This window comes from Nuphar pumila, chromosome 12, assembly GCF_984573655.1.
Source record: "Nuphar pumila chromosome 12, dmNupPumi1.hap1.1, whole genome shotgun sequence".
Taxonomy (NCBI): domain Eukaryota; kingdom Viridiplantae; phylum Streptophyta; class Magnoliopsida; order Nymphaeales; family Nymphaeaceae; genus Nuphar; species Nuphar pumila.
Window position 1 is genome coordinate 101,403,022 of NC_143260.1, and position 24,183 is coordinate 101,427,204.

Genomic DNA, 24,183 nt, shown 5'->3' on the forward strand with positions numbered 1-24,183 from the left:
GTCAATGTGTTTGATAAACCTGGTTTGCTGCAATATGCCGTGTAACTTGATTGTCACTGAACAATAATGCTGGTTGAGGATGAGGAATATGCAAATCAGACAACAAATACAAATATTTTAACCATGTAACTTCACAAGCTGCATTTGCCATTACATGGTATTCGACTTCTGCAGATGATCGAGATACAATGCTTTGTTTCTTGAATTTCCAAGAAATGAGTTTGTCATAAAAAAAAAACACAATATCCTGTGTTAGATCGACGATAATCTTGACTAGGGATGGCAGTGGACTGAGGCGGGGGACAAGGTCTCCACCCCAACCCCATCTCAAAATCCTGCCCTCCATCCCCGGTCCAAACGGGGCGAGGTGGGGGCCCGTTTCCCCTCAATTCACTGCCATCCCTAAAGAAGGATCGAGGACGGGGTGGGGTGGGGAAAAACATAAGTCCATCCCCGCCTCCACCCCCACACGGGTTTTGATTTAAACCTCCATCCCGGTTTCATGTCCTTCATCCCTAGTTCAAATGGGGCGAGGCGGGGTGGGGCATTGTTTTCCCCGATCCATTGCCATCCCTAATCTTGACATGCGGCCTGGTCAGAGTGAAAATATTATGATATGCATTATAAAAAACCATTGTTGAAAACTACAGGACACTAAAGTGAAAACAGGATGACTTCGTGTGTCATGGACACATACTAAATGCACTCTCCGACATCCTATTCGACCTCTACTCAAAAGTCAGCATATCAAAGAAGCTATGGGAAACCCTCGAAAGTAGTACAAAACAGAGAATGTAAGAACTCATAAGTTTTTAGTTAATAAGTATATGGATTTCAAATTCTTCGATGATAAGCCACTGCTACATTAAGTCCATGAGATGCAGATGTTGGCTAATCATATCAAGTATGAGAGTATAAACTTTGATGAATAATTCTAAGTGGCTGTAATCATTGGAAGATTGCCCTTATCTTGGAAAGATTATCGAAATGAACTGAAACATAAGAATGAAGAGTTTACCTTAAAAAAACTTCTTCAACATCTTAGAATCAAGGAGAAAGCTCAATCTCGAGATAAGAAAAATGATATAAAAGAAGTTTGTGCTAAGGTAAGTATGATTGAACACAAACTAAAGTTCAAACCCAAATTTAAGAACAAAACAAGAAGTCCAAATTCGATTCTAAAAAGAGAAAGATTGTTTCCTACTATACTTGTGAAAAAACTAGTCACTGTGTGAGAGAATGCCGATACAGGAAAAAATTTCAAGGCAATAAAGCTAGTAAACCCGATGATGACCTAGTGACTGTAGTTAGTGAGATATTTATGATCAATTCAGATAAAGGATGGTACATAGATTCTGGATCAACGATCAATTTATGCAATAATAGAAGTATGTTCAAAACATATGAAACCGTAGGGAAAGACCATATGATCTATATGGGTGATAAACATAAAGCTAAGGTTCATATAAAAAGGGAGTGTGAAATATAACTCCACCCCCGAGAAATACGTACTTAACCCTCCAAAATATGTATCACGTACTTACAGTATGAAAAATCTTGTATATGCCTATCTGCTTACAACTCATGGTTTCATAATTGTAATGGAATACAATAATATTATATTATCGAAGCACAACAAGTTTGTAGGCAAAGGTTATGCCACTAATGGGTTGTTCAAATTCAATTTGAGTAATAAAGTTATTTTTTCTTCTATTTATATGCTTGACTCATATGATTTATGACATGCTAGATTAGGACATGTAAATTATAAATCTTTAAGAAGCATGAGTAACTTAGGGCTTATTCTTAAATGCAATACTGAATATCTTAGAAAATGTGATATTTGTATTAAATCAAAGTTTGCAAAAAAAACCATTTTAGAGTATTGAAAGAACTTCTAAATTATTAGATTTAATACACATTGATATATATGTTTAAAAAATACTCAAACTCGTGGGGGTAACAATTATTTTATAACCTTTATTAATGATTTCACAAAATATGCGTATGTATATCTCATGAAAACAAAAGATGAATCAATTAAAAAATTTAAGATTTTCAAAGCAGATGTTGAAAACTTTTATAGTTGCAAAATAAAGTCTTTTAGATCTGATAGAGGTGGTGAATATCTTTCAAATGAGTTTATTGAATTTTATAAAATTTATATAATATATAGACAAAATGTCGGTCCATATACTCCTCAACATAATGGTGTAGCTGAATGTAAAAATAAGACTCTCATTGACATGGTAAATTCAATGCTTATCAGTTTTAGTATAGATTATAACCTGATGGGTGATGCATTGCCTAGTTCATGTCATATTTTAAATAGAGTTTCATATTTTAAGTTAAACACTACACCTTATAAACTTTGAAAAGGGAGAAAATAAAATTTAAATTATTTAAAAGTTTGGGGTTGTATTATTTATGTAAAGCTTACTGAACAAAAAATTAACTAAACTAAGTCAAAAAACTAGAATATGAGTCTTCATTGGATATTCTCATAATAGTAAGACTTAGATTTATTGATATCGAAACCAAAGTGATTTTAGAGTCAATCTAAGCCGAATTTAGAGAAGATTTAACTTTAAAATCACTTGAAGCTCCAAAAGTTATTGAAAATAATTTAAGAAAAGGAATTTATGAGCTTGAAAATCTTGAAATTTGAAAAAATAAAAAATCAAGAAAACCAAAAAGTTTTGGTTCTGATTTTCATCTCTATATGATATATAAAGATTATGTTTTTTTTTTCGAAAGCTATAACCTTTCCTGACGCTTATTCTTGGAAAGAAGCCATAGAGAGTGAATTAGATTCTGTTATAGAAAATAAAACTTGGGTTTTAGTTGATTTACCCAATACTTTTAAACATTTAGGATGCAAATAGATTTTCAAAATAAAACTTTGAACTGAAGGCTCTATTGAAAAATTTAAAGCTAAACCACTACAAGAAAAATGCGACGTAGCAACGGATTTTTTTCGTCGCAACTTTACGTCAGATTAGCAAGAGAATCTAATTAGTCGCTAAGATTTGTAATATTCATGGATGTAGCGACCGAAAACCTTACGCCGCTAAATCTATCGCTACGTAGCGATGGATTAACGACGACACGTTTTGTCGCAACACACGCGACGATTAGTGACAGATTTGGCGACTGAAGGTTTTCTGTCGCTACTTAGCGACGATGTCAGCGACGGAAATATTCCGGCGCTAACAACTCCTGTAAATTTATGATGGCTTGGCGACAGAATAATTTCGTCGCCAAAGCCGTCGCTAATTTTCGCGTAAATCCCTAACTAAAGCCCTTTTCCCTCTTTTCCTGTTTCCTCTCTCCCGCCCTCTCGACGCCACCCTCCACCGCTCGACGCCTTCCTTCGCCGCCCGGCACGTCGCCCGACGCCTTCCTTCTGCCGCCCCTCATTCTGCCCTGCCCGTCGCCCCGTCGACCGACGCACTCCCCGGCCTGGCGCCCGTCACTCCCCGGCCCGCCGCCCGTCGCTCCCCGGTTCGCCGCCTGTCACCCCCCCGTTCCGCCGCCCGTGGCACCCCGCCCGCCACAGGTAAAGTGTTCTTTTTTTTTCCAGCAGGGGGGGTCGCCCCCCGCCTGCCCCTTCTATTTTTTTTCCAGCAGGGGGTCGCCCGTCGCACCCCGCCTGCCCCTTCTATTTTTTTTCCGGCAGGGGGGTCGCCCCCTGCAGCGTTCTATTTTTTTCGACAGGGGGTCACCCCCTGTCGCGTTCGTTCTATTTTTTCCTGTAGGAGGTCGCCCCCTACCGCATTTGGTTTTTTTCAGCAGGGGGGCGACCCCCTGCCACGCTCTATTTTTTTCGGCAGGTGGTCACCCTCTGCCGCATTTTGTTTTTTTCGGCAGGGGGTCGACCCTCCTGCCTCGTTTGTTTTTTTCTGGCAGAGGGGCGACCCCTACCACATTTTGTTTTTCCCGGCAGGGGGTGTGGACCCCCTGTCTCATTGTTTTATTCGGGCAGGGGATCACCCCCTGCTTTTCCGGCAGGGGTCGCCCTCCTGCCATTTTTTTTTCCTATAGGGGGGCGACCCCCTGCCTTGTTTTTTTTTTTCGTGCAGAGGGTCGTCCCTGTGCCTCAATTTTTTTTTTTGGTAGGGGGTCGCCCCCCTGCCTCATTTTTTTATTCGAGCAGAGGGTCGCCCCCGTGCCTCTTTTTTTTTCAGCAGGGGGGCGACCCCTGCTTCGTTTGTTTTTTTTGGTAGGGGTCGCTCTCATGCCTCATTTTTTTATTCGGTAGGGGGACACCCTCTTGCCATTTTTTTATTCGGGTAGGGGGTTGCCCCCCAACCCCCTGCTTTTCCGGCAGGAGGGCGACCTTGCCTCATTTTTTTTTTCGGCAGGTGGTGACTTCATTTTAACACAGTGTCTCTTGCAGATTTCTCACCGAAACCTGCTTGTGCCCCGCCACCCGTGGTAAGTAAGTGACAAAAATAATGCAAATTAGTTAAATACTCGTGGTGAGTAAGTGATGCAAGCGCATCACATGTTATTTAATTTATTGGATGTAACACTTTACTGTTCACACACTCACTTAGTTGTTGATATCTAGGACTGCTTTGTTTGAGTTTGGAGATCATGCTGAGCATGATTTTAATGTATGAGAATAGAAGTGTTCTTTTTTTTGGAGTACGGATTCCATGCTAGGCATGGTAGTAGTTAGCGATATATTGAAGTGTGTTTGTTGCAGGTACATGTTTGACATTTGTTTGATATGAATGATTTCAATGCATTGCAATGTTTGATGTGATTGTATCCATGCTTGCATGTAGTTACTTTCAATTTGATTATGACTTTCATGTGAAATTATATAATAAAAGCATGCTTTAAATGAATGTATCGTGTCATGAATAGTTTGCACATGAAAGTATTAAGTTATCAATGCATGCATCATAATTCTTGTGATTGTATGACATCATATATTACATGATAAATTTGATATTTTCTTCATCAAAGCATTCTGATGGTTCTCTTTTAACTGGTTAGGATACTATTTGTAACATCATACGACAAAATGACTACAAACCGTGAATGAATGTATCATAAGATAGTTGACAATGAGTTATCGCATGAATATATGGATAGTGTTGAGTTATCACAAGAAGAAGAAGAAGAATATGAAAGTCAAACAAGTGATGAGAAATAATTCTCAAGCTAGTGAGCAAAATCTTGTAATACAAACCTCTATTTGAATGTATTACAATACTCGATGTGAATGATTTGAATTATTTGAATGTATTGTAATACTTGATGCAAATGAATGGGTTGTATTGCAATACTTGATGTGAATGATTTGAATTATTTGAATATATTGTAATACTTGATGCGAATGATTTGAATGTATTGCAATACTTGATGTGAATGATTTGAATTATTTGAATGTATTGTAATACTTGATGCAAATGATTTGAATGTATTGCAATACTTGATGTGAATGATTTGAATGTATTGCAATGATGTGAATGATTTGCAAGTATTCCAATTATTTGAATTATTTGAATGTATTGTAATACTTGATGCGAATTATTTGAATGTATTGTATGACATTTTTTATTTGTTAGAATATGGTTCGTAGAGCTTACAGTGGTCGTTCATCCAGTAGTAGCCAGGCCCAGCCTTCATCTTCACGGGCTCCTGTGATAGGTATATCATTTAACTAATTGGATGCTTGATTAGTTGAAATGCGTATTCTGAGAATTTCTAACGTATTTTTTTACATATGATGTTTCGCCTGTACATGACCCACCTGCACCAGTTGATCATACAAGTCGGGAGCCAACACAGAATGCAGAGTCTTCTCAGTCTGGCACAAGAAGACTCATTCAAATAGTGTATATCGATAATCAACCGTAAGTATTTCGTTTTCACTTATTACATATCTTATAAATATTTTATATTGATATTTACTGTGTATCAATTCATATGCAGCACGAGGTTTGAGCCACAAAAAGTAATATGCAAGATTAGGAATTCACTTCTTCAACATCTACCAAGACCGATCACTCAATGGAAAGAGTATAAAAAAGAGGTGATAGACAGATTGTGATCCTCATTCACGGTATACAGTTTTTTGTCATAGTTAATGTATTTCATATTTAAATTTTTTTATAGTCATGTCTACTAACTTTCTGAAAATATATATAGGCTTCGAATCGCTTCGCGACTACGATGGAAGAACATGATGCAAGGAAGGTGTGGCAGAAGGTGTCTGCCAATCGATTTGCAGACATGCTGCACAATATGAAGACTGTAGCAAAAAAAACATCTGGCTGAATAGATGATCCACTACAGTGGAAGGGCCATGACCCTATTACTATCAGGAGAGATTATTGAGAGAGAATGTGCGACAAGTGGGCGGGGGATGCATTTCGAAATCGCTCTGCAAAGACTGCACAAAATCGAGCAAAAATGTCTGAAACCCATCTACACACAGGTGAATCTAAGACTTTTGGGAGCCACCTGAAGAAAATGGTAACTCATCAATATATATTATCAATTTTATAATTATTGTTGCAAACCTGTTAACTAAATCTTTTATCATTTAATTTCGCAGGAAGCAGAAAAATGAGACATTGTACCATATAAGGATGTGTTTGTTGAAACACATAAACGAAAGACCACGGAAGACTTCATATCAGAGAAGGCGAGAACGACAACGATATGTATTTATTCTATTAATAATTATTGTAATATACAAGTTATCATAAATATTGTAATTCTTAATTATTAATGCATACTGTAATCATTATTTTGTAGGAGGCATATGAGTAACAGATGGTAGAGCGATATGGCGATGACTCTACTCACCATTCATCATTTGATCCTACAGCATGGGTGACTGCAGCAGATGAACCCAAAAAGGGTCGTGTGTTCGGGTTTGAGAGTAATATGAATACCTCACCTCTCGTTGCTTCCTCCAGTCACGGCTCACAGACTTCTTCCGTCGACATAAGCTCCAAGCATCCTATTCTTTCCGGTGATGATGTACGCCAAATCGTTAAGGACACAATACATGACTACTTCCATGAAACCATCGCCGACGTTCTCCGAGCTGAGTTCAACAGTTTTTTGCTGAACAGGGGAACTTCGATTGCAGGTGCCTCTCAGGTATGAAAGTTTCATGCGATATATTGCATGTCGTTAGATTTCATATAACTTTGATTGCCTTAACTTAGATGCATTGGATATAATTTATTTCAGTATAATATTTTTACTGCCTTTGAACACATATACAACACGAGCATGGTAGAATCACATATACAACTTTTTACTGCCTTAGAGCATATATGAGCATGGTAGAATCACATATAGAGTTTTTTTGACTGCTTTAGAACACATATGAGCATGATATAATCACATATACAGTTTTTTGCCTGCCTTAGAACATATATGAGCATGATAGAATCACATATAAAGTTTTTGCCTGCCTTAGAGCACATATGAGCATGATAGAATCACATATACAGTTTTTTTTACTGCCTTAGAACACATATGAGCATGATATAATCACATATTTAGTTTTTTGACTGCCTTAGAACACATATGAGCACGACATAATCACATATACATCTTTATCCTGCCTTAGAGCACATATGAGCATGGTAGAATCATATATCGAGTTTTTCTGAATGTCTTAGAACACATATAAGCATGATATAATCACATATAGTGTTTTTTTACTGCCTTAGAACACATATGAGCATGATAAAATCACATATAAAGTTTTTGTCGGCCTTAGAGCACATATGAGCAAGATAGAATCACATATAAAGTTTTTTTTACTGCCTTACAACACATATGGCATGCTATAACCACATATTTAGTTTTTTGACTGCCATAAAACACATATGAGCAAGATAGAATAACATATACAGCTTTTGGCATGCCTTAGAGCACATATGAGCATGGTAGAATCACATATAGAGTTTTTCTAACTGCCTTAGAACACATATAAGCATGATATAATCACATATAGAGTTTTTTACTGCCTTAGAACACATATGAGCATGATATAATCACATATAAAGATTTTTGACTGCCTTAGAGCACATATGAGCATGATAGAAACACATATACAGTTTTTTTGACTGCCTTAGAACACATATGAGTATGCTATAATCACATATTCAGTTTTTTGGCTGCCTTAGAACACATATGAACATGATAGAATAACATATACAGCTTTTCCCCTGCCTTAGAGTACATATGAGCATTGTAGAATCACATATAGAGTTTTTTTTACTGCTTTAGAACACATATGAGCATGACATAATCACATATATAGTTTTTTGCCTACCTTAGAACACATATGAGCATGATAGAATCACATATAAAGTTTTTGTCGGCCTTAGAGCACATATGAGCATGATAGAATCACATATACAGTTTTTATGACTGCCTTAGAACACCTATGAGCATGATATAATCACATATAGAATTTTTTTACTGCCTTAGAACACATATGGAAATGATAGAATCACATATAAAGTATTTGCATGTCTTAGAGCACATATAAGCATGATAGAATCCCATATGAAGTTTTTTTGACTGCCTTAGAACACATATGAGCATGATATAATTACATATTCAGTTTTTTGACTGCCTTAAAACACATATGAGCATGATAGAATCACATATACAACTTTTGGCCTCCCTTAGAGCACATATGAGCATGGTAGAATCACATATAGAGTTTTTCTGACTGCCTTAGAACACATATGGGCATAATATAATCACATATAGAGTTTTTTTACTGCCTTAGAACACATATGAGCATGATAGAATCACATATAAAGTTTTTTGCCTGCCTTAGAGCACATATGAGCATGATAGAATCACATATAAAGTTTTTTTGACTGCCTTAGAACATATATGAGCATGCTATAATCACATATTTATTTTTTTGACTGCCTTACAACATATATGAGCATGTTATAACCACATATTTAGTTTTTTGACTGCCTTAGAACACATATGAGCATGATAGAATCACATATACAACTTTTGGTTTGCCTTAGAGCATATATGAGCATGGTAGAATCACATATAAAGTTTTTCTGACTGCCTTAGAACACATATGAGCATGATATAATCACATATAGAGTTTTTTTACTGCCTTAGAACACATATGAGCATGATAGAATCACATATAAAGTTTTTTGCCTACCTTAGAGTACATATGAGCTTGATAGAATCACATATAAAGTTTTTTTGACTACCTTAGAACACATATGAGCATGTTATAATCACATATTCAGTTTTTTGGCTGCCTTAGAACACATATGAGCTTGATAGAATAACATATACAACTTTTTGTCTGCCTTAGAGTACATATGAGCATGGTAGAATCATGTATAGAGTTTTTTTTTACTACTTTAGAACACATATGAGCATGATATAATCACATATTCAATTTTTTGACTGCCTTAGAACACATATAAGCATGATAGAATAACATATACAACTTTTTGCCTGCCTTAGAGCACATATGAGCATGGTAGAATCACATATAGAGTTTTTTTGACTGCTTTAGAACACATATGAGCATGATATAATCACATATACAATTTTTTGCTTGCCTTAGAACACATAAGAGCATGATAGAATCACATATAAAGTTTTTGCCTGCCTTATAGCACATATGAGCATGATAGAATCACATATACAGTTTTTTTTACTGCCTTAGAACACATATGAGCATGATATAATCACATATAGAGTTTTTTTACTGCCTTAGAACACATATGAGCATGATAGAATCACATATAAAGTATTTGCCTGCCTTAGAGCACATATGAGCATGATGGAATCCCATATAAAGTTTTTTTGACTGCCTAGAACACATATGAGCATGCTATAATCACATATTCAATTTTTTGACTGCCTAAGAACACATATGAGAATGATAAAATCACATATACAGCTTTTGGTCTGCCTTAGAGCATATATAAGCATGATATAATCACATATAGAGTTTTTCTTACTGCCTTAGAACACATATGAGCATGATATAATCACATATAGAGTTTTTTTACTGCCTGAGAACACATATGAGCACGATAGAATCACATATAAAGTTTTTTGCCTGCCTTAGAGCACATATGAGCATGATAGAATCACATATAAAGTTTTTTTAACTGCCTTAGAACACATATGAACATGCTATAATCACATATTCAGTTTTTTGACTGCCTTAGAACACATATGAGCATGATAGAATCACATATACAACTTTTTGCCTGCCTTAGAGCACTTATGAGCATGGTAGAATCACATATAGAGTTTTTTTGACTGCTTTAGAACACATATGAGCATGATATAATCACATATTCAGTTTTTTGACTACCTTAGAACGCATATAAGCATGATATAATCATATATAAAGTTTTTTGCCTACCTTAGAACACATATGAGCATGATAGAATCACATATAAAGTTTTTTTGACTGCCTTAGAACATATATGAGCATGATATAATCACATATTCAGTTTTTTGACTGCCTTAGAACACATATGAGCATGATAGAATCATATATACAGTTTTTTTTCTGCCTTAGAGCACATATGAGCATGGTAGAATCACATATAGAGTTTTTCTGATTGCCTTAGAACACATATGAGCATGATATAATCACATATAGAGTTTTTTTACTGCCTTAGAACACATATCATTCATGATAGAATCACATATAGTGTATAATTTATTTCAATATATTTTGTTTATCAATAATGACCTTTCTTTCTTGTGTAGGTTGCTGGCGATAATCAGCGTAGTGGAGCTGAAAAGACAGATTAAGGCAATGAACAAGAAAACACAAAATCTTGGCAATGATTAAATTAATGTGTTGAATTTGTTCTACTTTTTTTTGTTTCGAAAATATAAATGTTGAATTGTAAATAATTAAAACTTGCGAATTTTAAAGTGGAACGATTAATTGTTTTAGTTTTCTTTTATATGTATTTTTATGTGTGCTTTGTTTTCTATTCACAAGAAATATAAATTGTACAGGAAATATAAATTGTAGCACGAGAATTTTTTTCTCGATATTTAATTTTCAAATATATTTTTTTTAAATTTTTTTTCTTGTTTACGATGGATTAACGACGGATATATCCGTCACTATTAATTATTACTGTTAAAGTTAGCGACGACAGTAAATCCGTCACCAAACCGAAGTCGCCATTTAGTAATGACGGCCTTGCGACGGAAGTTGTCATTCATTATTTCGTCACAATGTAGCGACGAAACTGGCGACAAATATAGTATCTCGCTACTTAGCGACGTAACGAGCGACGAATATTTGCCGTCGCTTATTAGCATCAAAAAATTCATGATGGAAGATATCCGTCGCTACTCCGATGCTAAGTCGTCGCTAATCTGGTTAGCGATGGATTAGTGGCAGATTAGCGACAAATTTAGGTCGTCGCTAATTCATTGGTTTGTTATAGTGGACTAGTACCTAAGGGTTTCAAACAAAAGCCAGATTTGATTATTATGACACATATGTTCTTGTAAGTAGGATTGCATCTATTAGAACTATGATTGCTTTGGCATCAATTTATAATTTTGAAATTTATTGGATATCAAAATTATCTTTTTGAATGATATTTTAGAAGAAGAAATTTATATAAAACAACCTAAAGGTTATAGCATACTTGGTTAAGAAAAGAAAGTTTACAAACTGTTAAGGTCATTGTATGGTTTAAAACAATCACCTAAACAATGGCATAAAAAATTTGATGAAATAATCGTTTCATATGGTTTTAGAATTCAAATGATATGCTAATCATGAGTAATAATATAGAATGTATAAACAATACCAAAAGTTTTCTTTCATCTAAATTTGACATGAAAGACATGGGATTAACTAATGTTATATTTGGTATTAAACTGATTAAACATGAAAGTGGTTATGCATTAACTCAATTATACTGCATTTAGAAAATATTGAGAAAATATAATCATTATGATTATAAGCCCATTGCTACTCTGATTGATCCTAGTGTTAAGTTATCGATTAACATTAAAATAAGTATATCTCAATTGGAGTATACAAGTATTATTGTCAGTCTTATGTATGATATGAATGAAACTAAACTAGACATAGCTTTTAGTGTGAGCAAGTTGAGCCAATATATGAGTAAGCGAAGACAAAACGAAAAATAAGCGATACCATTAGGAGATAAGTTAGTACCTCTGATAGCTATGCATTGCGATAGTCAAGAAGCTATATACAAAACGAAAAATAATATTTATAGTAGACAATCTAGATATATAAGTCTAAAGCACAATTATGTGAATAGTTTACTCAAGCATGGAGTAGTCAAGCAGCTATATACAAGTATTTTCTTGAGATATTGTATTTAAGACATTGAAGGAAATATGGTTAAAGTGTATAAAAGTAATCACCGTTGATGGAAATCCAACTACATGATAAGGGTCAAACAATGTTGAGTGGTTCAATGAAAAAAACAAGTATCTGAGTGTTTAGTCTCATATTGAAAGTTGTAGGGCATTAAATTTTGGTCTTGAAGAAACCTTGGATCTTGGATCACAAATGATATATATTTATATTTGGATTTGAGTTTGTGTTTGCGGTTTGCAGTTTCAGTTTTGGATTTGGATTCAGACTCAGACCTGAGCCTGACCCAACTTGACTCGACTTGGTTAAGCTTAGCTCGGATTGATCTGGTTTGGTTTGGTTAGGCTTTGACCTTTTTGGCACTTGGACGGTTTTGATTAAGAGTCCATATATGTTTGTTGACCAAGCCATAATACTGTGCATTTAACTCATTTGGACCTATTTAGATATTATCCAAACTGATTTGCATGGCCTTTAAGACCCAAACATTCCTAGATCTGCTGCCCTTATCCTTGAACCTATTGACTGTTGACTTTGACTAGTCTAGGGACAATTAAAGGTCTGACAGGGTCAAGTTGGACCCAACCTATATCATTTTGCCCTTTTTTTTTACCTTACATGTTGGATCATTTCACCTTTTATGGTGGATTGTTTGGTCCACTTTATGACTCTTTAACGAGGGCTAGGGGTTGGGAGCCTATATAAACCCAGCTCCTCCTCCTCATTTCTCATCCGTCACTGCTCTCTCCTCTATATCTTGAGCTCTGCTCTCCTCTCTCTCGAGTTGAGATTTTTTTTCTCTCGCTAATTTTGGTGCTTTTATCTCCTTAAATCACAAACAATATATATATATATATATATATATATATATATATATATATATATATATATATATATATATATATATATAGAGAGAGAGAGAGAGAGAGAGAGAGAGAGATTTGGGTTTGGGTTTGCGGTTTTGGTTTCAGATTTCAATTTGGACTCGAAACCAAACCTGACCCGGCTCGGTTTGGTTCGGTCTGGTGTGGCTAGGCTTTGACCTTTTTGGCACTTGGATGATTTTTACCCGAAGTACATATATGTATGTTGACCAAGCCATAATATTATGCATTTATCTCATTTGGATCTGTTCGGATATTATCCAAACTGATTTGTATGACCTTTAAGACCCAAATGTTTCTAGATCCGCTGCTCTTATCCTTGGACCTGTTGACTGTTGGTTGTTGATTTTGACCAGTCTAAGGACGATTAATGATCTCACAGGGTCAATTTGGACTCAACATATACTATTTTTGTTCAGTTTTTTTGACCTTACCTGCTGGACTGTTTCACCTTTTATGGTTGACCGTTTGGTCCACTTTATGATGCTTTAATGGGGCCTGAGGTTGGGAGCCTATATAAACCCAGCTCCTCCTCCTCATTTCTGATCCCTCACTGCTCTCTCCTCTTTCTTGAGTTGAGATTTTTTCTCTCTCTCTAATTTTGGTGCTTTTCTCTCACATAGGTTAGACCTAAATTCAGGTGGAGATCTGATCCTCTTAGAGACATCCAGATCTGGTTTAGCCTAGATTCAGCACCGATTCAGATCTAGAGCCAATTGTGGTTTAGATCTAAATCTAGTTGCGGTTCGAATGTAGATTCCTACATTAGATCCAATCTTAAGATCCATATTTGTTATAGTTTGAATCCCTATCTAAGATTCAGATCTGGTTTTATTTGGATCCTTATTTATGATTCAGGTCAGTTACTGATAAGACCCATATCCAGTTTGGATCCTGACCCAGTTATTCAAACCCAAGATCTATACCCGATCCAACCCTAGTCAAGAGGCTGTTCAAGGTGGTCCGTGTCGAGGTTGTTGGGCTCACCCAGTGCAGGGCATGGTCTGATTATTCATGAGAAGGCAAAAGCTCGATTATATTTTGAGAGTGTAATTGCACAAATACCCATTGCTTCGAAGACTTGATCTTAAGTTTGTTTTGAAGACTTGATCTTAAGTGGGGCGATTATCGCTTGAAAGACAATGTGTTTACGCATGCCTTTGAGCTCCTTGGTTCAATCTCAGTGGGCTGACCCACTAAATAAGGTAAAATTTCTAACAACTTTCTCCTCGATGCAGTAGATGGTATTTAGTGTGGGTTGTTCACCACATGGGAGACTGTTTGGCATGAAATAAATGCCAAGTTTTTTGACAACCGGAGTTAGCCCGCTTCCTCTTTGAGAAATCATGTTCCCTAAGTGGCCAGCTACAAATCTGTTAGGGGTGGCAAAATCTGACCCGACCCGCCAACCTGCTTCTTAGGCGTGTTCGAGTTTGGCTTAAACGGGCCGCCTAACCCGTTTATTAAATGGGTCGGGTTCGTGTTAGGGGTATGCCAACCCGCCAACCCGGCTGACCCGTTTAATAAATGGGTTAGGCGGGCAGGTCAACCCGTTTACCTGAACCTGACCTGCCAACCCGCCTGCCAACCCATTTACCTGCCCGCCAACCCGCCTGCTAACACGAACCCGACCCGCCAACCCGCCTACTAACCCACCAACCCGTTTACCTGACCCGACCCGTTTATTAAACGGGTTAACCGTGTTGTGTCGGGTTACCCGTTTAATAAATGGGTCGGGTTCGTGTTTGCCACAGCCGACCCGTTTAATAAACAGGTCGGGTTCGTGTTGAGGTATGTTGACCCGCCAACCCTACCCGATTGCCACCCCTAGGAACTGCATTGGATCCAACCTTTATTCGCTGGCTGCCATGCTCTTCTTGCAAAACTGGGTCTAAAGCCATTTTGCTGTTATCTACTTTTAATAAAATTTAGCTTTCCTTTTTCGTGAAAAAAAAAAAGATAGGCAAAATTAGTGGAACATTGCAAGTTCGAAACCCTATGGTACGATTATATAACAAAAAATAAAGATCTTGGCATGTGCCACCAGGCATCCTCAGATCTGAAATTTGAGGGTATCATCTTTTGCACCCCATGTTTGGAAATGTTGTTTTTTCTTCAAAATATCACATTTCTTATCATGATATTAACGGAATGAAAATTTTTATGTTTTTTTCGCCAGATCCTCCTTGATAAGATTGCCCCCCGAACAAGATTTGTGACATTGAAACTAAACGCCAGATTAGAATTTCCCTTTTCTTTTTATTAAAACGGTTTTTACTGTGCCGTAAAGAATCAACGGTTGACAAGAGAGAGTGAGGAGGATGTCAACAGTCAGGATGACAAAATAAGGCATCGTCCTATCTGTCAAGTGTGTACGGGCCCCACCTCGCCAACCAAACGCGGTTTGAAAGTCCGCCCCTTATATTGCCCCACAAGGGACCCAAGGCTCTTGCACTGTTGGTCGCCTCCTCCCCTTCCGAGTCGGACTCCTCCGCCATCGGTTCGGTTCTTCCGCTTCCGATTTGGAGGAGAGTAAACAATGAAGGCCCCGGCGATCGGCATTGCCGCCGACTCGTTCCAGCTCCTCGAGATCAACATCATCTCGGCCCAGGGACTCCACCCCGCGGGCCGATCCATGTCCACCTACGCGGTCACCTGGGTACACCCGGACCACAAGCTCGCCACCCGGGTCGACTCGGGAAACCACACCGCCCCGCAGTGGAACGACAAGTTCATCTTCCGAGTCGACCAGTCTTTTCTCCGAACCGAGACATCGGCGATCATGGTGGAGATCTACAGCACCGGCTGGTTCCGAGACACCCTCCTCGGCACGGTGCGGGTCCTCGCCGGGAACCTGCTCCCGAGCCATGGGACCGGTTCGTCCAACATGAAGTTCAGCGCGCTCCAGGTCTGGCGTCCGTCCGGCCGCCCGCAGGGGATAATCAACATCGGCACAGCCGTGCTGGACGGGCCGATACGGAGTGTACCGCTATACACAGAGATGAAGTCGGCCGTGGGCTACCAGGATCTCATGGGGGAGAATTTCCAGGTGATGCGGCGGGCCAAGGGCATGTACCCCTCCGATGACTCGGTGCTGCCGAAGAAAGCCTGTTCGGTCTACGACGAGGCCTTCGAGGGGCCGGAGCTGAAGAAGCTCGGGAGGGCGTCGTCGTTCGGAGGGTCCGAGACGGTGGTCGACGAGTCGGTGGCGGAGTTCTACCTGGCGGAGGTCGACGGTTCGGTGGAGAATTGGAGCGTGCCGAGCAGCGGCGGGCGGGAGGAACTCCGGCAGAAGCTGGAGAGGTGGCGCGCCGAGCTGCCGTCGGTGTACGACTCCCGGGTCGACTCGTTCCGGGAGCTGAGCGGCTGGAAGACGACGCCCGGCGGCAGTGTGGTTGGTGATGGTGGTGGCAGGGTGAGACGAGGAGGGCTGCTCTCGTGCTTTGCGGGCGGGTGCGAGTGCTCCATCGCTTGTGGGGTCGATCCGAAGAAGCGTGCCAGGCGAGGGTCCGGTGGTGTTGCGGCAGAAGAGGGTCAACGTAGGACGAATCCCATAATATAAAAGAAAAATATTAATTGAAAATATCTTAATTTTATAGCACCTTTTACGTTTATATCATCTGTAAAAAAAAAAAAGATGCTCTTTATGTTTTTTTTTGTATATTTGTTTTAAGATTTCAATAAATTTTAATGTACTTTGTACGCTTATTTATGTTTTGGCATATTTTCCATGTCTTATAATTTGGGGTGGCAATCGGGTCTGTTTGGCGGGTTGGCGTGTCAGCATACCTCAACCCGAACCCGACCCGTTTATTAAACGGGTCGGCTGTGGCAAACACTAACCCGACCCATTTAATAAATGGGTAACCCGACATGACCCGCCAACCCGTTTAATAAATGGGTTGGGTCGGGAAAATGGGTTGGCTGGTAGTGGGCGGGTCGGGTTGGTTGGCGGGTTGACCCGCCTGCCTAACCCGTTTATTAAACGGGTCAGCCGGGTTGACGGGTTGACATACCCCCCAACCCGAACCCGACCCATTTAATAAACGGGTTAGGCGGGTGGACCTGTTTATTAAATGGGTTGGCTTAAGCCCAACCTGAACCCGCCTAAGAGGCGGGTTGGCAGGTCCTGTCAGGTTTTGCCACCCCTACTTATAATGGGATGTGACAATATGTGGGTGCCGACATATATCTTACGAATCTCATGGTGATAAGTTTACATTCTTGTTTTCTTTGAAATTATCATCACCCAATGAAAGGTATTTTGATCAGCCTCTTAGACAGCCAAAATAATGTGATGCAATTGTTTAAATAAAATCTTCCTAATTATTAGAGCCTTGGAGGGGCATGCTAGAAAAAAATAGTTTAAAAGTTAGTAGAAGAAAATTTGAATACATGGAATACAAGTTTAGTACAGAAGTTAGTAAGAGAAATGTCAGAAAAATACCAATCGGCAGGATTAAGTGGAAAAGAATTGATTGGGTGTCAGTCATGGAAAAATTGAAAATTTTCATAGTAAATGACCTTTCTTATTGGATGATGATTTCCCTCCAACGATATAAATTTCGATATATAGGGTTTATAATATAACGGGGTGATGGATTGGAATAAGGTACCACTATAATAAGTTTAGTGTCGGTCAAGTTAAGTGGAGACAAGCTAGTGACATTTTATGTGATAAAAGAATACATCTACCATTGAAAGAATGTTTTTATAAGGCTATTATAATTAAGACCGATACTATTATATGAAGATGAATGCATGTTGAGCAACTAAGAAGCAACAAAAAGATAAGAGTGCATGAAGATGTTTTGGACATATTGTACTAAGACCTCTCGTGGCTTCTATGAAAAAGGTTGACATGGTACAAGTAGAATGAACTAAGAAAAAGAAAGACCCTCGTCGATTGTGGCTAATTATAAATTCAGAAATATGATGTCTTGTCACATTGCAATAAGGACGTCTTGATGCTGCTAAAATTTGTTGGGTTTCCAAAAACACAGATTGTGTAATGAGACAACATCATTCTTCAAAGAGCAACCAATCTTAAGTAAGTTGGCAAACAATCTCAATCAAGTGATGTGCAGTTGGGGATTGAACATAACCTTAGAACCAATAATATTCAATAATCATCCATAATCATGAAAAGAGGAAACAAAAGACATACTATCAAATGGTCTAGATCCCACCCTACTAGGCCAAACCCCTAATTAGGTCTAAAATGGCTAAAAATATATATGAACCAACATATGGGGCTCAAAAGTCAACTTCTGTTAGCATAGATGGTGACATGCACCATGATCAACCGAAACTTTTGTACAAAACTGAAATATTCATTAATCAATAATGAAGATTAGAGATATACAATTTAGAGAAAATGCATGAGCAAAAACATGTACATCTAAATAAATGTGTACTACCTGTTAACTGTTGGTTGTGTCTTAGATGCAGAAACGCTTAGATTAATACAAATAAACCAACACAGTAGAAGCAATTCAAATAGGGATTTCTAGGAAAATCACCAACAGGCCTAAGTGCAGTAGATAGGCTCACTTGCGGGAGGACTGCTCATGAAGGGAACCTAATATGCAGCAAGTCGTGGAGACTTGGAGGTGGAGGCATGCGGCGGGGGATCAGGCAAGGTGGCAAGGGTCCTTTGACGATGAGGGAGGTTGCAACAAAGGTGGGAAGGTGCCTAGTAGCTCTGGGAGGCAGAGTTTTAAGGGAGCAGATCAGGTCATGCTGAACATGAGCGTTTTTGCTCATGCCGACATTGTGGCCATCCGATTTGCATTTTAAAAAGCTCAAAATTCAAGAAAACCACGTGGCATTCATCCAAAATACAAACAGACGGCCACGATGTCGGCATGAGCAAAAACACTTATGTTCAGCATGACCTGATCTGCTTCCGATTTTTAAGGATGATGTTGGAGCATGTAGACACTCCAAATTTGACCAAACAGTTTTTTTGTTTTTAAACTCTCTTTTGAAAACAAGGTATTTTGAATCTTTTATAAGGCAAGTCTTGATTCAATTATATTTTGGCATCCTTTAGATTTTTGTCTAAAAGACCAATTAAACTAGAGAGTCTTAGTTTTTTAACATGATACAAATCATGTCAATACAATAACGGAGTAAAGAATTATGCCAAAAACAATGTGACTTATTTGATTATTTTTTTTCATGTAGGGCTCTAAGTGCATTTTAACCACCAAAATAAAAGAATTTGGTTTTGAATTTAATATATAAAGTAAATTTCAAAAAGTTAGCTTTTCAACTTATCAAATTGTATCTCAATTTGAAATATAGATAAAGTGTTGTGGTAAAAAACAAGTTAACCTATATATCCTAATAGATCAGAACTACAACTTGATTTGAAACATGAAAATTTAAAATTCCTAAAACCAATTCATAGAAGCTTTTGGAAGCCCCATAGATAAGCCTTCGATTCATTGAATCTAATCTACTTTAAGTTGCTAGCCCTTAAGCAAAGTCAAGCTAGCCAATCAGAATTTACCATTTAGCTTCAGCCAATTAGAGGAATGAGATGTCATCCTGTGTTTGGCCCTATATCCAGTTGGCATAGGTACTCTATGACCTATTTAGAAAATTATAAATAGAGGTCTATCCCCCCACCTCACAACATTTGGACCCACAGTGTGAAATTACCAATGCTGTGATAGCCTAAATCTATCATCGCCGTCCACACCCTATTGAAACCGCATCCTACCTTTTAGGTCCAGATCCTATTCTCTTGAATCCAATCTGTTGGATCCGAACCTGCGAAGCCTCCACCTTGCAAAAGCTTTGAATTTACCTTATTTAATTTTATTTGTTAGAGTATGTTTATTTCTAATTTTATATTCTTATTTGCTCTCATGTTTTTGTGTATTGGTGGTGCCCCACATCATTAACCTCACTTTCTTTTTAGCATTTTGGGTTGAGGTATATTGGACTAGCAATAGAACCGAGAGACAAAATGTTGCCCGAAAAATTAACCGATCCCTTCTCTGCGGAGGAAGAAAGGTTGAAATCTTGAAATTATAGAATCCATATTCTCATATTTCAAAACCTAGACCCATTTAGTAGAAACCCATTTCAAAAGTATCTATTTTAATACCTTTTAAAAATAGAGGATCCATAGTAATGGTGATCATTGTAGGACAGTTCAAATTGGAAGTGGCTTTTGGCAGTCATGGAACTCGATTGAGTCAGATCATTACTTTCCATTTATTTTAGTTTATTTTTGGATATTGAATTCAGCTAGGATCCAAAATCCATTTCGTGCACATTTTCTGTTTCAACCTTGCTATGTATGAAAGGTCGTATCGGTTTGTCATGTTCTAAGAGTCCCTGGAAAATAAACGTGTCATTTTTTGTATGTGAGTTCATATTCTAACTCTTAAGGCCTTCGAAAATATATGAGAATCGAGAAACAATCACTTTTTTTTTTTTTTTGTATGACAACCAATCCTTGTTTTCTCAGTCTTATCTCAATATCCACTCATCAAAAACTCATGTTTTTACTGTAATTAGAAATTTGAGATAAAGGCCTAAATCTGTTCTTTTTGGAGTCAATGCCAAAAGCCTCTCTAGGGTCATCATTTCTAGGTTCAAAGACAAGCAGATTCTTGGATAGCAATTTATAGTCACTAGACAAATTGTCTTCTGAGAGTTGTAACTCCCCAACCATAGATCATTTCTAGGTGATCTTGGTGTTGTTCTTCCAATTTTTTCTTTTATTTGTCTGTTTTTCATGTTTTTTAGTGTAGGTGCCTAGAAAGCCTCATTTTTCATGTTGAGGTAGGCACCAAGGTCTGACTCCTAATCAGCTGTGCTCTTTGGGCAATATTTAAAAACCTTCATACTGGATCATGGTGATATTGGTCATGTTAGAAAGATTAGATTTCACTCTTTCTCTATTCTTTTTAATGTTTTTGCTGATTCCCTCATTTTCTATGTAAAAAATGGGTGCCAAATTTTTTGTACTTGTTTTAGGCAGTAGAAATTTGACAGGATTCTTGTGTTTTTCCCAATTGATTCTTTGGGCTCCTGCATCATAATCTTGCTATCTTTTGGTTGTTAGATTGCATTTTGAGTATAATTTTGTTGTTGGTCAGTGGTACTCATTGTTTCATTTGGGGATCACTCTTAAACTTTAGAACTGATTCTCAATCTAGGAAATAATCCATTATTTTGGACCCATATTCGATCCCATGATCCATTCTCTAGTTAGGAAGATTGTGACATGGGAAAATCTCTGAGTAGGTAATTATTTTTCTTTGTTTCAAAACCTTGGTTTCAAGAAAAGAAAATATTTTTGAGTGTTATTTCACTTAGGAATAGACTCTAGGTAGATTGTATGATTTACATGCTAGATTCATACGAAAATTTAAAAACTTAAAAGTCCTTGTTGGAGAATTTGCATGTCTTGTATATTCTTAGGAAAATATCAGCCTCCAACAAGTTAGAAAAATCAGCGTGGGTGAGACATTGCTTTGTGGTCGTTCTTTTTTTCTCTTGCTTTATCTTCTTTTTCTGGACTTTTGTTGTAGAGCCCTCTATTTTCTTATGTAGTTTTTTCAAAAACCCCATTATCCAATCATATTATTCGGATTTTTGGATCCTTCTACCCGTACCAAGAGTGTTAGGTATATTGGTGGTGGACCTCAAAAGCCATATAGCTTATTCGTAGGTAATAGGAGTGTTAGATATCCATGAAAGGTTTGAAAGGAGAAACCCTTACTCATTAGAACCCAATAAAATGGCCTAATATATTTGTTGACCTCGAGGAGACTTAGGAAACCTGGTTTTCAAAAATGGAATCTATGTGCAAGGTATTTTGATTGAACTCTTGTTTGTCATTAGAAGCCAGTTTGATGACCAAGGATACAAAGAAGGATACCCACTCAGGTCCTTCTAAGAACTTGACACATCTAAAACATGATATGGGTTCAAGTAACCTAAATCCTAAATCCAAATTCAAGTCCAGTAGCCATGGTCCAAATTAGCCCATCACTAGGGTTTTAAGGCTGCCATGGATCATCTCCAAGAGTCAAAGGATAATTCAGACAACCAAGAGTTGGAACTCTTTGTACTTGAAACAAATAATCTAGTTAATAAGGTAGAGGGGCAGAAGATAGATCCAAAGTATAAAGGGGACAAGGTCAATTTTGCCTCCCACACTTCTGAAATGAGAAGGAATATTCCACATATAACCACCAAAAGGTTCACATACCAACATATGGAGAGTGAAAATACTGCCCTAAGGTTGATAATTCGAGAAATCTATCATAGATTTGTAGATAATGAGATTTGGTTTTAATTTTCAGCAAAATAGGTACATCCTTGTCAAGCATATTCAAATCAAGCTAAAAGATATCAAGACTACCTTTTGCTTTGTCCTTAGTTCTCACTTCATTCTTTGGTCAGTCAAGTGGTTTTATCAATCTTATGTACCGATACCTTTTGTTTTCAAGTTTTATTTTTAATATATCTAAAAAGAAGAAAGATATTCATGAACTGTATAGAAAAAAGGCTAAGTTGGACATTGCATAGTATAGACCAAAGATTACCCATCCAAGCCATATTATGGGCATGTTCTTTTTCCCAATGAAGATGGGGCATCAAGAAAAAAAATCTCACATAAAAAAATGATAAATGCAAAAAAAAAGTGAGAAAATGCCAAAAAAACAAGAATGAGTCATGTCATCCCTTAGGCTTGGTGATTTCCCTTAAAGTCATCACTCAGTCTTAGAATCTTATGGTAATGACAAAAGAAGAAGCAAAATGCATTATTGAAAAAAAAAGAAGAGAGTAAAAAAAGATGCAAGAAAATGAAGGTTCAAGAAGTTTCACTGCTTCATCTTTAATTGAAGATCCCAAGCAAAAGATGCCCAGAATCTCTTACCTCTTTGTTATAGCTTTGAGCCTTGTTCAAGAATATTGTATGCACCTTCTTTGTTATCCCTTTTGAGCCTTGTTACATAAAGTTAAAAAATAAAACATTTCATTTAATACCATCAACATTATCATTCTTTTCTTTTGTTTCCCAAAGTCTAGTGATTTGTGTCCTATCATTCATTCAATCTTTAGAAAATGATCAGTCACTTAGAAATATTCAACATGGGATAAGTTTAAGGAAAACTTTATACTGAAAAGGTTAAAGTGCATCAAAATGGGAAGTGTCGGGCTTTTATGTGCTTAGAACTCTTATACTCAAGCTTATATGGCTATGAAGTCTGGGTCATTCATAAGTTTTTAGAGTCTTAATTTTTATGAGATTAACTATTAAGCTTGATCTTATACATGTGCTTCTATGATTAGTTGCTTTGAAGTTTCAGAGCCAAACAAGAGATTTATTTTAGTAAAAAATAATGAGCTTATTTATTTTATGATGACATCAATTAAGAAAAAAAATAAAAAGTGAAGATGGATCAACATTTGGCAAAGAATCAAATTATTGCTAAAATATGCAAATTGCACACACTTATTCTATACTAAATCTTTTCATGTTTGCAACATTTTTCAAAGCAAGCATTCATTAAAGTGATGAAAATTTCTACCTTCAAAATTTTAGCAAGGGATAGTTTTCCTTTTTTGAAAAAAAAGAAAGTCATTTGAAACATCATTTTTAGACTTAGTCATCATTCACATTGCATTTTATAAGTTCCATAACACTTAGCATTATGTCATACATCCTTGTCGGTTATAAATGTCATATTTTGTCATATCATTTATTTGTGATAAAGTTCTTTAGCATCATAAATTGATTGTCTCATCAATAACATTCATATTTCATTTAATCATTTAGGTTGACTCATAAAAGTCCACAAGTTGATCTTGCAGCAATGTTTCCTCTTGACAAGTTTTCTATAATTTTTGTTGGTTTTATCCAAATTATTATTTTATAATATG

At 37.2% G+C, this 24,183-nt stretch overlaps 1 protein-coding gene across 1 annotated transcript; it reads left to right on the forward strand.

Moving 5' to 3' along the window:
* The first annotated feature begins 15,634 nt into the window (after positions 1 to 15,634).
* LOC149821343 (uncharacterized) lies at positions 15,635 to 16,831 on the forward strand. Its single transcript, XM_089983635.1, has one exon. It carries the CDS (start codon positions 15,806 to 15,808, stop codon positions 16,826 to 16,828), a length of 1,023 nt encoding a protein of 340 aa, XP_089839761.1. The 5' UTR covers positions 15,635 to 15,805; the 3' UTR covers positions 16,829 to 16,831.
* Positions 16,832 to 24,183: the final 7,352 nt, after the last annotated feature.